This window comes from Pan troglodytes, chromosome 5, assembly GCF_028858775.2.
Source record: "Pan troglodytes isolate AG18354 chromosome 5, NHGRI_mPanTro3-v2.0_pri, whole genome shotgun sequence".
In the NCBI taxonomy this organism is placed as follows: Eukaryota; Metazoa; Chordata; class Mammalia; order Primates; family Hominidae; genus Pan; species Pan troglodytes.
Genome location: NC_072403.2, coordinates 53,681,196 through 53,698,288, shown reverse-complemented (window position 1 = coordinate 53,698,288; position 17,093 = coordinate 53,681,196). Strand labels below are relative to the sequence as shown.

At 39.3% G+C, this 17,093-nt stretch overlaps 1 protein-coding gene across 1 annotated transcript in view; it reads right to left on the bottom strand.

The window, feature by feature from the left end:
• Positions 1 to 11,379: 11,379 nt before the first annotated feature.
• Positions 11,380 to 17,093, bottom strand: part of OPN5 (opsin 5) — a 29,832-nt gene continuing 24,118 nt past the window's right edge. The window contains exons 5-6 of the mRNA XM_016955653.2: positions 14,905 to 15,146; positions 11,380 to 11,642 (exon numbers count right to left, since the gene is read on the bottom strand). Coding sequence (XP_016811142.1) covers positions 11,579 to 11,642; positions 14,905 to 15,146 — 306 coding nt within the window. The 3' untranslated portion in view covers positions 11,380 to 11,578. The remainder of the gene's footprint in view (positions 11,643 to 14,904; positions 15,147 to 17,093) is intronic.

Genomic DNA, 17,093 nt, shown 5'->3' with positions numbered 1-17,093 from the left:
CTTCTCTACATACCCTTCAATCCATCTGATGTAAACTTTTGTCTGTCTTCCAGGTATGACTCAGCTGGGGCTTCTGGTTATGTCCCTCCACCTCCTTCTATGCCTGAAAACTTAATCTGTTCTTTAAGATTTTGCTTAAATAGTGCTTCCTCCTTGAAGCCAAACTATCTCTCCAATCCCTGACTCTGCCTTTTCTGTTTAAGTATAAGCTCCTTGAGGGTTAAATTTGTGTCTCATTCAACATCAATATGCAATCACATACTGGGCCACAGCCACATAACTAACCAGAGTCAGAATTCAGTTCTGATGACTCTCTTAGCTATGTTCTTTTCAACAAGTATGTGGCTTGGGGCTTTGCTGAGATCACAGCAGGATTTTATGCTATTTTCTTGTGTTACTCAGAGCAACCAAGGCAAACTGTATCCTCAAAGGTGTGTCCTTTGAAAACAGGAGAGGAAAGTCTTATCCCACTTTTGGATTATCTAGAACAGATTAGCTTGTGGAGTTGTGAAGACTGAAGATGTCGTTTGGAGGACTTGAACAACAGAAGTGTGGGAGGATAAAAACAATCAACCAAATAACATGTTTTCACAGTATAAAAAAACTGTAATGATGTTAATTCATGAACAAATTTTTATTAGCTCTCATGGCCAATCTGCCTACAGAACAGACTCCATCATGGAACTACACTGCCCTTCTTGCCAGGCTCCACAGCACTCTCATTTGGCAAGACAATTTCAAATACACCCTGTTACATACCAGCCTCTTCATCTCAAGAAATACAAATTCCAACCAACTACTCTGGATGTGCCTTTGAGTTTCTATGGAACTAAACTGGGCACCCATTTAGTTGGTGGTGTCATGTTTCATTTCAGCGTAAAAATTGGGAAATTTATTGAGCAAGAATCTGAATTAATCTAGGACAAAAGATAGGAAGAGTACAGTCTTGGGTGTGAGGAAAATATTCTCTATCTCATGTCAATAGCCTAAGTCATATTTTTTTCAATAAGGAAAGGCATTTCCTTTCTTCCTGCTAGCCACCATCCACATTCAATGAATAACAAACTCTTGTCCATGTTTATTTCCAAACTACTTCCAAAATCTAATTACCCTCTCTCTGCAGCCCAGGTGCCAGCATTCAGACCCTTAACAGCCCTCATATGGATGTATTTTCCCCCGATTTCTTCTTAAAACTATCCTTCAATGCTTCTCAAACTGTGGAGTGTATAAGAGTCACCTGGAATAAAAATCACCTGCTTTTTTTTTTTTTTTTTTTGAGACAGAGTCTCACTGTCACCCAGGCTGGAGGGCAGCGGTGCCATCTCAGCTTGCTGCAACCTTCACCTTCTGGGTTCAAGCGATTCTCCTGCCTCAGCCTCCCAAGTAGGTGGGACTATAGGCACGTGCCACCGCGCCCAGCTAATTTTTATATTTTTAGTAGGGAGGGGTTTTGCCATATTGGCCAGGCTGCTCTTGACCTCCTGACCACTTGATCTGCCCACCTTGGCCTCCCAAAGTGCTGGGATTACAGGTATGAGCCACCATGCCTGGCCTCACCTGCATTTCTTAAATGCAGATTTGTAGCCACTCTTCCACAGACAGTCGGATGTATGAGGTGTGAGTGGGGCCCAATGATTTGCATTTTAACCAAGCATCCCATGAAACTCTAATATAGGTACTTCAAATGCTGCATTTTGATGAGAACAAGGACAACATTGGCCTGAAACTATAGGATTTAAAATAAAAATCTTAAAACAATTTACATATACTAAAATTGCTCACATATTTTTCCCACAGTCAACTGGAAACAGTGAAAATTATTGACCATGATGACATAAATGTTCAAAGACCTTAGTGAATTGAATCCTTTCCGTCTCTTGCCCAACTTCTCAGAGCCTCCAGAATAATACTGTGCCAAGACATTCAGTGTGCCCTTCCTCACAAAGCTCTCTCTGGTTTTGAAGACCCTCCTAGAATTTTTTTCTGACCAACTTCCATGGGGGATTGCCTCTTCCAGCAATGTCTTTGGGTTCCATCCCCTCCCACACCCATGTGGCTTAGGAGAGCCCTCCCTGTGCAGTTTCTATCACAGCACTCCCCACAAGGTAGTGAGACTATCTACAGTTGACCCTTGAACAACACAGGTTTGAATTGCACAGATTCACTTATATATGTGAATTTTTAAAGAAACAAAAGTTACACCAAGTGCGCCTGCCTCACCTGCCTCCCCTTCCACTTCCTCCATCACTTCTGCCTCTGCCACCCCTGATGCAGCAAGACCAGCTCCTCCTCTACCTCCTCATCCTACTCAACGTGAAGACAATAAGGATAAAAGCTTTATGATGATCCACTTCCACTTAATGAACCGTAAATATATTTTCTCTTTCCTATGATTTTCTTAATGTTTTCTCTAGCTTACTTTATAATAAGAATACAGTATATAATACATATAACATACAAAATATGTGTTTATCGACTGTTTCTGTTGTTGGTAAGGCTTCCGGTCAACAGTAGGCCATTAATAGTTAAGTTTTGGGAGAGTCCAAAGTTATAGGCAGGTTTTCAACTACATGGCTGATCAGTGCCCTTAACCCCTACATTGTTCAAGAGTCAACTGTACTTTCTTATTTGTTTTTCCACCACACCATGACCTATTTTCATATAAGGAGCATGCCTTATTTTTTGCCTAGCTTCCTATATAGGAAACACTCAATAAATAATGTCTATTGGAATTTATCCTCAGATGCTATCACACCCCCATACAACTGGTTCCCTTATCCGATAAACCAAGTTAGGATTTGATGCACCTGGTCTAGGACCTCCCGACTCCTTTAAAAGGAATAGAAATCAGCTCTAATTTCTCATCTCAAGTGTAAATCAAGCAAGGAAATAGAATTATTGTAAGAGACCTAGAGTGGGATTTTAAATCAAGCGAAATGAAAGAAGAAATCTACATACAGAATAAATCGGTCAACCATATAGCAAAGTACTAAGAGTCACAGGCTTTAGAGGCAGTCTGAGAAAGCTGGAATTCCAGCTCTTCCATTGACAGGCTGTGTGATTTTGAGCAGGCTCTATAAATTCTCTGTGCCTCAGTTTCCTAATAGGGGACAAAGAATAACCCCTAAGGCTGTTAAAACAAGTAAAAAAGTAGAGCAGACTTCAGCAAAGTTTTTCCATAAAGGGCCAGAAAGTTCCTATTTTAGGTTTTGCAAAACTGACAGTCTCTCTCTCTCTCTCTCTCTCTGTCTCTCTATTCAAAAGGAGAAGCAGCTATAGACAATATGTAAACAAGTGGGCATGGTTGTGTTCCATTAAAACTTTATTTACAAAAACAGGCAGTGGGCCAGATTTGGCCAGAGGGCTGTAGTACACTGACTTTTACATAAAACCAATCCTTGGCATATGTTAAACTTAATAATATTGTAGCTTTTATTATTTTGCTTGGAGGAATTTGCTTCCCAGCAAATAACTCAAGTTTCAACCTTTTATACAAACTTTAATCATATTCTCACTGTAATGAGAACACATTTTGCCTATTTGTATTAATTGCAATGAATACAGAATGAGCTGACATCTAAGACTCACTACCTCAGAAGATTTCCTCCCATTCCTCATTTATGTTTGCATTAGAAATAAAACCAGCAGCGTATTTTCTGGAATATCGCTTCCCCTATAATTTCAACCATTCTGAAGTGCAGAACTTAATTTGAAAAACCTGTAAGACACTATAATGGGAAACACGCCAATAACATCAGCAGCAGCCTGACTGATGTGAATGGTTTTGTTCATTTGAAAATAATTTATATTGAATGATGAACTGTTAATAATTGTATTAATTTAAATTAAATTCTGAGAACACTGAACGAAACCGAGGCACTAAACTACTGAATGTGGAATAAATTACTCCCTTTCTCCTCTCTAGTATCACATTTTTACTTATACTGTTTTATATATATATATATTTCTACTTATACAGTAATATATTTTATATATATATTCCTAATTTTCAGAATTACTTAGAGATTTCTGACCAGCAAGTCATGGCATTGATGCCACTACCCAGTAAATTTAGGGTGTCCTGGGGTGAGTTCAACAGCCACATATTCTTGTGATTCTTATTGCGCTGCTAAATTACAAGTACAGTTACTTAACCACTTCTGATATTTGCTCCAGGAGCTAAAAATAAATTTTTTTGAAAAACAAATTTAAAGAAGCCACACCTGCCTCCTTTTTGTACGAACTTTTGCAAGCATATTTTTTTGGCAGGGTTTGTCTAGAAGTTGTTGCTCTCCTCTGCCCACACAGTCCTCAGCTTATTAGATCTTATAAATGTCTGTCTTCATTTGCAGGGCTTGGACCAGCAGCAGCTGCTGCAACCCAGAATAACACAGGAAATTCTCTTGCTTATTGATGGTCTCAGACACTCACATTGCCTCCACTCTCCCTCTCCCTTCCACCATATTTGCTCAGCCTCAATACACTCCAGTTGCTCTAACCCTTGTCATGAACACCTTTGAGCCAGTCATTTCTTACAGTGAAGTCTACATAATTTCCCAGCTCCCAGCTGACCTGACTGCTGATTTTCCATGCCTGCCGAGGTATCTCATCTAACAATACCGAAAATAGCTCAAAATAGGTGGGTAGGGTCATCTCTCACCTTGGAACACCTTCCCATGCTTTGGAGAGATGTCATCTCTGTGGAGTGCGTGGTTTGATCACCATCCTGAGCTAAGAGCCTCATCTGTGCCCCATACGCAGGCTCAACTACAGATCGAGATTATCCTATGGATGAATGCCCTGCCAAATCCCCACTGGCAGTGAGTTTCTGCAAAACACTAGCTTGGATGTGTTTGTACAATGTTCAGGCCCAGTCGTATATTTGGAGAAGAGTGCCTGATTCTCCACTTTCTGGAAATGTCGTGAGTAACTTGCTGCTTCAATGCTATTATTCTTCTTGACTTCCAATCATTTAAGTCATTTTATCAGCCTGGTCTCACACATGGCTTTGTTTCTACATAGATGGAATGTCAAAATGTGTAGATTCAGATCTATTCTGAGCAGTTTGAATAAATCCCGCATGCTTGCTGACAAATTTAGCTCATTTTTCAAATGGATTAGGTGCTTTTTTTCCCCCTCTAACTAATTATATTTTGTTCATTTTATTCATTTGGGTGTGTATATATGTGGATCGGGCAGCTATTGGAAGTGAATACCACTTTCAAAGTAGAAAATACTTAGATAAGTGTAACTCTTGGTATTAAGGAAAATACCCTTCTTTCTGAACAAATTAGCTCTAAGTAGTCAATCCTAATATAGCTGTATGCGAAGAAATGCTGACTCACCCAACAGCTTCATTTTCCCCTCCCCTGGTTTCTTGAAGAGGTGAATGGGCCTTTGTCCCTAGTGTTTCACTGGAGGCTGTCATCTCAGAATTCTCCCCACAAGATAGCTGATGCCATAATCTCCCTTTGTCCTGAGGGTGAAACATACCTTAGAGAGTGTCCCGCTCACAGATCCCCAGTATCCAGGGATACTTTCAAGACTCCAAGTCCTTGCTCTTACACAGCTGCCCATTGATTAGGGTACTATTTCTCAGGACACCTCTGATTGTGACCACATCCAATGGGAAAAGACTTAAAAACACATTAGTCTTAACAGAATCATTGACTTAATCAAATTCAATGGGCAGGAAAGTCATCTTGTTAAATTACAGATTCTGATTAAGTAGTAGGTCAGGCATGGGGCTGAAGTTCTTTTTTTCTAACCAGCTCTCAGGAGATACCCAAGCTCTGGGTCTGCAGACTACATTTTGGGTAACAAGGATTTAAACCACCCTATATGCAACAACATCATATACAGACATTAACGAGTTTAAACTCCTAGATAAGCCTCCAAAATTGAATATTTTCTACTTTAAATACACTTTTATGTATTTAAAGTCAGAACTAGAGGTCTTGATAACTGAAAATTTCTGTAACTGGCATGAACCTCAATGAGAATTTCTGTTTCTGCCTGTATTCCAGAAAAAATCTACAGTAAGAAGTTGTGTTCCCATCTCAGCAAACTGTCTAGTGGAAGGCTGAATATCTCAACCCTTTCATGAAAGCTAAATAGGCAATGTGCTCTGACCCCCTTCCCCATCTCCAGTATGTCCCCATGATGACTCCCACCGGAGTGGAGTAAATCTCTATTCTCCTTGGTCTCATGCCACCTCCAATCATGGCTCAAAAGGGCAAATATCTCTCATAGCGTCAGTTCCTCACACTACAAGTTTCCTGTGGCAGAGCTACCAGTTGCTATTTCCACAGAATCTTAGTGTGTTTCTCACTTTCTCAAACAGCTTGAACATCTCCCAGATCTATGGTGACCAGACATATTAAGAAATGTCCTCCTACCTCCTCAAGAACAAGATTCACACCTATCACTACAAAACCCGCTTGGAATAATCACCTATTTCCTCTAATAGTGATGATAACAATAGTTTCCTTTTAATTTATGTTTTCAATGGGCCAGAACTGTCCTGAGAATCTTACAGATGATACATGAATCACAACAAATCCTAATGAGATGAGACTGTCCCTATTCCACAATGAGGACAACCAGCGACACTGAGAGATCAAGTAATTTGCCTTCACAGCTGGTAAATGACGGCACCTGAGTTTGAGATCAAGTCTGCTAATTCTGAAACTGTACTCTGAACTTCTATGCTGTGTCTCCAATGCTCTAGGTATTGTTTGGAAGAAAATGTTGTAATCCACACTGCCCCAAATCACCTGGCCAGCTCCATTTTGCTATATCCTGAGGAAGAAAACTGACTCAAGAAATTTTCTTTTTCTCAAACCAAACATTCAAACACCCAAAGATAACAGGAGAACATTGGCCTGGCAATGATTGAATTCTGCTCTAGAAGACCTTGCAAAAGCCCCATATTTCTCTCCTCATCAGGGGAACAGAGACATATGCAAATCAATTCCCAGGACCTCTCCTGATATTTTGCAGTTTCTCTCATCAAAGTAAACCTATAGGTCTTCATCTAAAAACTATTACAATTAAAGTATTTACAATATACAGAAAGGTCAGAACTTTGCCAAAGCCCTCAAATCCCTAAGGAACTAAAAACACATCCTCCCCATCTTTTGTATCTTCCAAACATTCAGGACAGTGTATATGGCAGGTGCTTAAAATTGCCTGAATGCAAAGCTGAATGAGTGAATGCAGTATTTGCCTATGTAGATGTGGCCAATGTTAAAACCAAAATAAAACAAAACCAACAAAGCACGTGTATATCTGAAAGCATTTTTTTCTCTCACATATGTTTTAAGTAATAGTTGCCTGTCTATTTCAGACCTCGTGGTGCATGTGAGGGCGTATTTGTCAGGCTAAGGAAAGAGGGTTCAAAGTAATTGAGAAAAGCAGTTTCAATGATAATGGTTTGATTCAAATTTCTTAAAGTATTTTTAGAATATATCCCATGTAGTCCCATAACCTGGTGAACAAATATGCTGAAGGTTAAATCATTTAAAAATCATAGAGGGTCACAGTGGTGACCAGGAATTTTTGCAATATGGCATCCACTAATAGCATGAGGTTTTGAGCAAAGTCTGTACTGACTGAGGGCATGCCCTTAAATGTGTTTTCTTAGCAAATTCCCTGTGGGTCTTATATTTCTTGCCTTTTGCCCCATTTTAACAGAATGGTCAACCCTTTGACCTCCTGGACAATGAGGTCTGGCTCCCTCTCTATAAAATTAGTTATTGAATCAAAGACTGATGCTATCTCTGCTAACCTTTTTACTTTAATGACATATATCTTCATTCTATATATAATGTTCTCTGATGTTTTGGCAGTCTTTAAGACATTTCATTATGCCAGCATCATTGATCCCTGCAACAGCCTACTCATCAGCTAGCTCTGACTCTTCCTATTTCCCTCTCCTTTCCTTTGTCTTTTCTCCCTCATTTGCACTAACTTAATGGAGAAGCATTATTATTCGTACATTTGTGGCTCAGGTTGCTAAAGGTCATTAAAGGCAGTGGTGGGAAATTAAATGAGATAGATTTTTGTAGTTACCATTTCAGTTCTAAATAAGCATAATGCTTGATTCTTTCAGGGGTGCAAACCTGAAATTACATTTCTAAAAGTCAAAAACTTGGATTTTACTGTGAAATATATTCTTATTGCTTCATTCTACTTAAAAAAACTTAAAGTATATCTAGATGTTATGATAATTCTTGAAATCCAACTTTTCAAGTTAGTAGGGCATTTCTACTCTCAATTTCCATTTTACAAATTTATTTATTCATTTATTTGTTAACAAGATAGGCCATGTTTAAATGAAAGTCCAGGGATCTAGGATTTTACATTCCTGGTTTAATACTCTAGCTCATGTTTCCATATCTCCCCCAAGTCATTACTTGTTTGATTTCAACCATTAACTTTCCAAGTGTCCTTTATGCATCAGGCACTGGGCCAGTTATGAGAACCCAAAGGAGAACAGGCATAGCTACAAGCTCAAAGATTTTGCAGTCTTTCTCATAACCCTCCCAGACATAAAATGCAATATATCTTTTCTAAGCTAAAATTGAATTTGTAGATGTGTTTGAGGTCTGTATAGAGTTTTCTCAAATCATTGGAAGCCACTGGGGAAGCAAAACCCACTCAGGAAGTTATCCACTGACAGTCTGGTGTACATGAGCCAAACTTCAATGACTCCTTGTTTTTTCTTCCTCCATTCTACCCCGAGGACCACATCTCTATCAATTCTGGTGCCTCCCAGCTCTCAGATTATTACCCAAAACAATGTAGAACCAAAGCATGGAGGACTTAAATCATATTTTTCAAATTGATAACAGATATTAACTCTAGGATCTCCTCCAAAGCTCCAACAATTTAAACTCTTTTTTTCCTTTTCACTATGCTAATTTTTCTTATACATGCATTTATAAAGCCATGTTAAAGACCATAGTCTAGTTAAACAGTTAAATGAGTCTATTTTTAAACAGTTAAACTATCTGTCTTCAGGGACGTTTGTACAATGTTAATGTTAAATTCCACCTTCTAGACAAATCTACACCAACCTGAGTGTTCTTTTCTCCTTTTCTTACCTCCACCGCCATCCGTCATCCACTTCCACAATCATCCCCCCACACAAAAGAAGAAGAAGGAAAAAAAAAACCTCCTTCACTTCACTTTCTTCAGGTCATTTAAAACCAGCAATTTCTCTTTTAGCATTTTTGTCCTACCTGCTTCACTCTGCAACTCAATAATCTATAATTATATCATTATAATGATATAATGATATAATCTATATATCATTCAGTATGACTTTAGATTATTTTTAACTACCTGTTTTGAATATCTTTACCTATGTTGCAAATGCTCCGCGTTCAACTTATTCTAAATATAATTCACTCTCTCCCCCATCCCATTCACTTTCCTGTATTTTTCCCCTCGGTAGACACCGTTATCTACATTATTTCCTAAGCAGATGGCCCCAAGTTATCCTCAACTCTTCTTCATCCATGTAATCAATTACCACTTTTTTGTCACTTTTTAAAATATTTTAAACCTAAATTTTCATCTTCATTTTTAATGCCATTTTTTAATTCAGGTCCTCATAAGTTGTAATTTTGTTATAAAGCCTCTTAACTGGTCTGCCAACCTCTAATCTTGATTCCCCACTCTCATGCAGACAATCCACCTTCCACACTGCCACCAGACTGGTCTTTCTTCCCCAGCCTAAAATCATGAATGGTCTCCCTATCACCGTCATGGTAAAATCCATATAACAGCATAAACAACAAAGCCTTTGGAGTCTGATTTGGCTCCTGCCAGACTACCACTCTCAGCTCCACTTCTGACCACCACCACTCGCCTTAATAATAATAAGAGCAGTTGTTGGTACCCAGGGGTGCTTCTCTATCACCGGCATATTGCTAAGTGACTTATGTGGATATTATTTCATAAGTCTCACAATGACCCTGTGATACTATTGTTATTATCCTCATGTTTCAAACTTGCCAAAGGGCGCAGAGGAGGGGTGCAAACCTGACTGTGCTTTACAGCTGTGTCCACCTCTATCTGACGTGCCACATGCTCTCACACCTCTATAATGTACAAGTCTGGTAAAAAGTTCCTTGCCTCTCTATTCTAATGACAATTCTGCCTCTTCTTTTCTCCAGACTTTGATATGCAGGCATAAGCCCCAAGCAGAGTTGTTGCTTTTTGTTGTTGTTGTTGTTGTTTTAATCATAGAGCATGTTTTCCAACATCTGTTTGGCATTTATCTTAAACCAATGACACACATCAAGTCATTCCTCATCCCACACCCCTGACTCACAAAGAACAAAGACAAAGGAACTGAAGGTTCCATGTACTGAGGTTGAGCCTTGGAGGAGGGTATGATTCTCTACAAACCTTCAAGTGGAAGGAGTGGAGAGATTATCAATGGTGTGAGAGGGGCCACCCTCTTCCCCTATTCGCTGTTCTTGCTGGCAGTTACCAGAAAGACAGAATCACAATTGATGGGCAAGGCTTAAGTTCATAGCAGAAGGGGAGGTAGATGGAATAGAGAAGCATAGAGAACACCTGTCTAGTCATTGAATTAAAAGAACTGCAATGTAGATGGCCCTGCTTATCAGATTAGGAGAAAAGATAATAGACAATGAGTTGAAAACCTATTTGGACATAGTATCTACGTGCCTTCTCCTTTCAGAAGCTTTTAAAGGGCAGGAATCTGTCTTTGAAATCACTCCATCTCATTCATATCTACATCTCTTTACCTGTCTGCCTCAAAAGGTGTTTGTTTAAAAAAAGGATGAACAAAAGAAATAACAAGCTAACAAAGAGAAGAAACAACACTTACGAATAGCTATCTTCACTAAATTCACTTCTTAAGCAATTACAACTCATAATGCCCTGTTACATCCACTGTTTTAGTAAGTAGAACTTAATGAGAAAATCCACGCGGGTAAACTTATCATCAGCGGAAATTACTGTTGTCTTCAAATTTGGAGATACAGGAGAGTTTTCCATTGAGTGATTTAAGGCAAAACTGATTTCCCCAGAGGACTCCTTTGTGGAATCACTGCCATCAGAGTATGAACCTCCCCCAGCATGAAAAATGGCTGTGAGAACCAAAGTACCTACCAAAGAGCCATGGCCCAACATACGTGATTGTCCACCTGAATGAGCCCCAAAAACTGCCTCCCTAACCCGACATTAAGAAACAATAATGACAATGATGTAATAAAATTAAATAACCCCCTAATATAAAACTTCTCAACATTTTTCTCACTATCTCACACTCAATTCTGTTTGGCATGACAATAGGTTCTAAAGTACAAGAAAAGAAAGTTCCAGGGACGCTCATCCTGATAATATTCCTTAAATTAGTATCCTGTAATCTAGTTTCCATTTAGCCATTGGAATTTCCCAGCAACCCCTGGCTTGAGGAAAACTGTACAAAATATAAAAATATAATATAAAGACAAAAGTGTGGCCACAATCAAATGTTTACAGCAGTGAAGAGGCAAATAAGTGAATACGTGTGTCCATAGTGATGCTGTATCCATCTTCATACCTCTTCATGAATTTCCAGCACAGCAGAAGACTTCCTGACTGTGGTTACGGTGTGCAGCCTAGATATAGGAGAAGAAAAATGCAATTTAATACCTACATATACACACACATAAATACATATGTATATGTCAAACTTGACTACTATGAGGATAATGTGCACAAATCTTGAATTAGCAACAGACAGAAAATAATAATTCAATTTGAAATATTCAAAGTCAAGGAATTATTTGGGCAGAGTTTTCCAAAAACAAGCCACTCATTTACAGCACATTTCGTATGCCATCATGAGTTTCCTGTTTTCTAGAACAAAATTAATTGCACACCTACCTGCACTATATATGTAGGCCTTGTGATTCACCTACTGAAGGAATGTTCTTTATGAAGACAGCATTGCAAGCCAAGGTGGTCAGGGGAGGTTTGATTATGATAGCAATGCCAGAGTTTGCAGCTTTGTTCTCCCTTGTTATCTTCACTCAGTACCAGGAATGCAAATGACTCCATCCTTCACTGCATACCCCCAATCAAATGTTTGAACCCCCAGTGCCTTTTGAACATTTCTTCTCCATTTGAGATAGGCCTAGCATCTGCAGCCTCTTTTCCCTGTCACTGCCCATAGGTGGCCTCACTGGTCTCTGTATAGGCAAAGGCCTATGACTCCATGAGCTGTACTGCCATTGTCTTCCTTTCTCAGCCTCTGGTTCATTAGCTTTCAACAATGTACAAGAGAGTCATCTGGGAGAGGTAAACAATTAAACAACAGAAGCTCAGGACCAATCCAGACAAAGCCAAATCTCTACAGATGGGGCTCAGGCAGCAGTCATTTTTCAAAATTACCCAGGTGTCTCCATTACACAGCCAGGGTGGAGCAGTGCTGTTTACAAAATATGGGAGACTACATCTGGATACCCAGGTGTAGGAAAGAATAACATTCCAGAAAGAGCTCTTGGCCACATTTGTTTCCTTTGGTTCACCAACTTCTACCAAAATCTCAGGGGATTCAATTCAGGAGGAAAAAACGAGTTTAACTTGTAATAGACTGTTAAAATTACCCAAAATTTATTTCCACAATCCCATATTCAATACATTAGCTTTATTATTTGATTTCAAAATATTTCCCAAGAGGGTGTCCCCTTATAAGCAAAAACATTTCAGGGCTCAGAAAAGAAAAGAATAAGGATATTGATTAATCCAGTTTAATTCACTTGTTCTGGTTTGTGCAATAATTCTAAACTAGCTTCACATCACTTAACCTTGCTCTGCAGACCTGCACATTACTCACTTGCATAGCTTCTTAATAACAACAAAGAGAAATGAGGTTTCTTTTTGGCTTCTTTGTAAAGATAAAAAGAAACCTCTGGTGGCTACCATCCACCCGTCTGCTCTTCTCTGAAGCAGCCCCTTCTAAAATCTACGACTCAATATCTCTTCGGCATTCCTTCCACAAAGAGGCTTCAACCTCTAGCACCTAAGGGCTCCTCACTGCTTCAGCTCTACCGCCTGCTTTTTCCCCTGAAAGCTGACCCTCTAGAGAAAAGAAATAGCCCTGTCCTCCTCCAGCAGAGCAATTGCTATATTTCGTATAAACGGCTAATAGGAACCAGTAAACCGAGCTGTCTCTTGCCTGACTGATTTTCCCAAGGGTCTGTGGCCCTAAGTCACTTTCTCCCACATAAATTTCCCTCTTCCCATTGTTGAGTATTGAATATTTATGGGCTGCTCACAGTTGTGAGTGAATGTACAGAACACAGAGGCAGTCTGAGGCAAAATTACGAGGTACGTGAAATTTGCTTACAGTCATTCCTGTCAAACTCCCATCTCCTTCAGATGAAGAAGTGCGCCGTTACTTTCTCCCACAACTGCTCTATTAAAATTATTCTCTCTATCTGCATTTATAACAAAATATCAACAGCCAGTGAGGACATAGTGTTATTACTTCAGAAAGAGATGCGTTTTAGCATTTGGATTTAACTGTTCAATTCAACGGCAAAGGCAGTAACCACCAAAAAATATGAAAGCGCTACTAACAATTGTCCCTTAGATCTTTTCACACATCAATTTTGCTTAATTCTTACAACTTCAGGAGATGGTTATTGTTACTGTTTATTCCAATTCTAGACTCTATGTAGTTAATTTGTTCAAAGATACGAGCTATTGTAAACATATTGTAAACAACCGAACATTAAATACTGGTCTTCTATCTTCAAATTGTGTGTGTCTTCCCCTGTACCACAGCAATAATGATAATACCACCTTTTATTTGTGCCTTTTTGTCATCTTTTCATTTGACCCGTGGTGAGGAACCTAAAGTCCAAAATATGTGTCACTTGCTCAGGCACAATGAAAGAACAAGACAAAACCCACATCTTCTCATAGCTAGTTCTACTTTTTTGTCTACTGTTCCTTACTTATTCAAGGGAAGAAGTATTAACAAATATCTAGAAAATCAAGTAAATAAGAACAAAAAGCCCTGAGACCAGGGGCCATCTCAACACCCCTCACCTCAGACCATGAATTCAGGTGCCTCTTCCACTTTTTACTGCTAATACTGACCCTGAGTGGACACAGAAGGCCACCAATAACCCCCAAGTCTTTACTCACTCTGAGCCTTTTGGGTCTTTAGGAAAAATGGTACTGGATTCCCAAACTCTTTTCATTGTGTAGCACAAACAGTATCAACCAAGGAGGATACATTTTGAAACCCAGTAGACTTGAATTTGAATTTCTCCTCTGCTACTTTCTGGTTGTTTAAACATGGGCAGCTTACTTAACTTTAACCTTACTTGAACCTCAATTTCTTCTTCTGACAAAGAAAAAGAATAACCCAAGGCTCTTGTGAAATAAAATAAAAGAAATCTGGCACAGAGCAGAAATGTCATCTCCGTTCTCCCCTTCCTTCCTCTGCCCGCCCAACTTTTATGCCCTTAGCTAGTGGTAGTGATGTGCCAAACAAGAGAATCATTCTATTGTGAGATCAAAGCCATGTGAAACAGTACTCTTGGAATAAAATGGATTTGGTCCCAGATATGCAATGTACGAGCCATGGATAAATAGTGGTTGTTGCTCAAATGGACACATCTCTGTATCTTAGTTGCTCCAGGATCAAAAAAGAATCACTTCTCACTATCTATCCATGTCATACAACCTCTACATAGCTGATTACTTGATTTCAGGAATTTTGATAAGCAGAAAATAAAGTCCTTCCCACACTACTCCTAGGCGATGAGCTTTAACCCTAAGAAGACAGTACATCTGAGTACCTTGAACCCTGCCGGATTTTGAAACAGAGAGAGTGTAATTCATTTCCAGCTTCTGAAGTTTTACCTGAAGCCTTCCAGAGACTTCTTCTTGGTTTCTTTCAAACCACCAGTTTGGCAACAGGCAAATTTGTAGTCAATAACTTGGTAAATGATGGGATTGTACATCGCTGCAGATTTTGCAAGTAGGGTTGGCACCACAGAGAGCTGTATGGGAATGGAGTCTGGCCTTCCAAAAGCTGACCACACAGACACCACTGCATAAGGAATCCAGGCAATCAGGAATCCAGCACAAATCAACATCGCTACCTGATGAGGGAAAGCAACAGAGAAAAGAACCAAGATGACTGATAAAGGACATGAGTCTGAAACGATGGGTATGGAGAAGGATCAGGTCACCTCTCACAGCCAAGAAAGTCTGTCATTGTTTTCATTTACTTTGTACATAGGAATCATTTCATATGGACTTCTGAGAAGTTCAGCCAAAAGAAGTGATTACAATTTTTTATCCCATTTACCACATCTTATCTATTCTCCACTCTAGAATGTGAATGTACCCAAAGACCCAAAATATAACCCTCAAATAGCTGTCAGATTATGCCTCCATGGAGCAGGAAATCATAATATTTCTGGACTTCTCAACCCACATTCACTTAAAAACTCGATGGAAAATATATTCACCTTGATGAAATTTTAAATCATCCATATTCGCCTCAGGAAAGAGAAATTCTGCCCTAGTTTGAAATTCTAATTTGCATTTTCAGAAATTTCTATTAAATGTTATTTCTTTTAACTCAAATTTTTGTCAGGTGTGAGATTCAGGTAGTGGAAATTCACTAGGTACATAATGTAAAATAAGTCATTGAGATTCAGCCAAAGTGGCATAGTTGTATGGAACAAGGCTTTTTCAGAAAACACTTTTCACTCTCACAAAATTATAATCACCTTCGGGGCCTCTTTATTTTCAGACCAAAGAATAATTAGCGATAGGGTTTTAAATACCCTCAGAAGTCTCTTGCCATCTGCAATTCAGTCCCTTTAATAATGTAGTCCTAATTAGTGCTGTGTAACTACCTGCCTGACCCCTATGCATCATCTCACTTCAATTCAACAAACTCTTTTTAGCAGGTGCTTTGTGTAAGACCCTATGCCTAGTGCTGTGGGGAATACCAGTAAAACCTAGAGCCTGAGTTGTATCCCTCTAGAATACAAATAACTACAGTACAAGGCTGAATATTATTTAAGTGGCAGCTCAGAGGAGGACACATATACATCCTATGGGGCAAATTGGGGCGTTTCTTTTATGAGATGAAGTTTCGCTCTTGTTGCCCAGGCTGGAATGCAGTGGCGCAATCTTGGTTCACTGCAACCTCTGCCTGCCAGGTTCAAGCGATTCTCCTGCCTCAGCCTCCCAAGTAGCTGGGATTACAGGTGCACACCACCATGCCTGGCTAATTTTTGTATTTTTGTAGAGACAGGGTTTCACCATGTTGGCCAGGCTGGTCTCGAACTCCCGACCTTAGATGATCCACCCACCTCGGCTTCCCAAAGTGCTGGGATTACAGGCATGAGCCATCGCGCCTGGCCTATTGAGGAGAGTTTCAAAGAGGACGTGCACCTTGGCAAGTAGAAATAAAGAAATAGTGGTGAAACAAAGTAAAGGCATAGACAGGAATGTGAGAGGTCTATATAGGAACCAGTGAGCAATTCACTGTGGTAGGAGAAAGCAACAAAGGGAAATGAGGCAGGAAAGAAAGATTCAGGGTTTTGTATGGCATTATTGAGCTTGCACTTAATTCTATATTCTTTGAGACACTAGTAGGTTTTTGAGCAGGAAATATGATGAGAGCTCTGCTTAGGAGGATTAGCCTGTAGAGTAAAATGGCGTAGAAAAAAATAGAAGGTAGAAAGATCATTGTTTATTTATTCAATCAACAAGTATTACTGAGCATCTTCCACATGTTTTGTGTGAAGGATAAAGCAATAAACAAAGCAGACACATCCCTGCCCATGTACAATTTCTACTCTTAGCACGTTTGGTTAGGCAAGAGTCTAAAGAAGAAATAAGAAATTAGAGTATTGAGACTGACAAATGTAATCAAAACTTTGGTTTTTATTTAAAACTTGTGCTATTTCAGGCCCTAATTGAGAAAGCGTACACTAACTTCAAAGTATCCTTACACAATGTTATCTACTAGGATATTCCTTCTGTAAAATAAATTTGAAAACTGTATTCAAATCTGTCTTCTGCGTAGT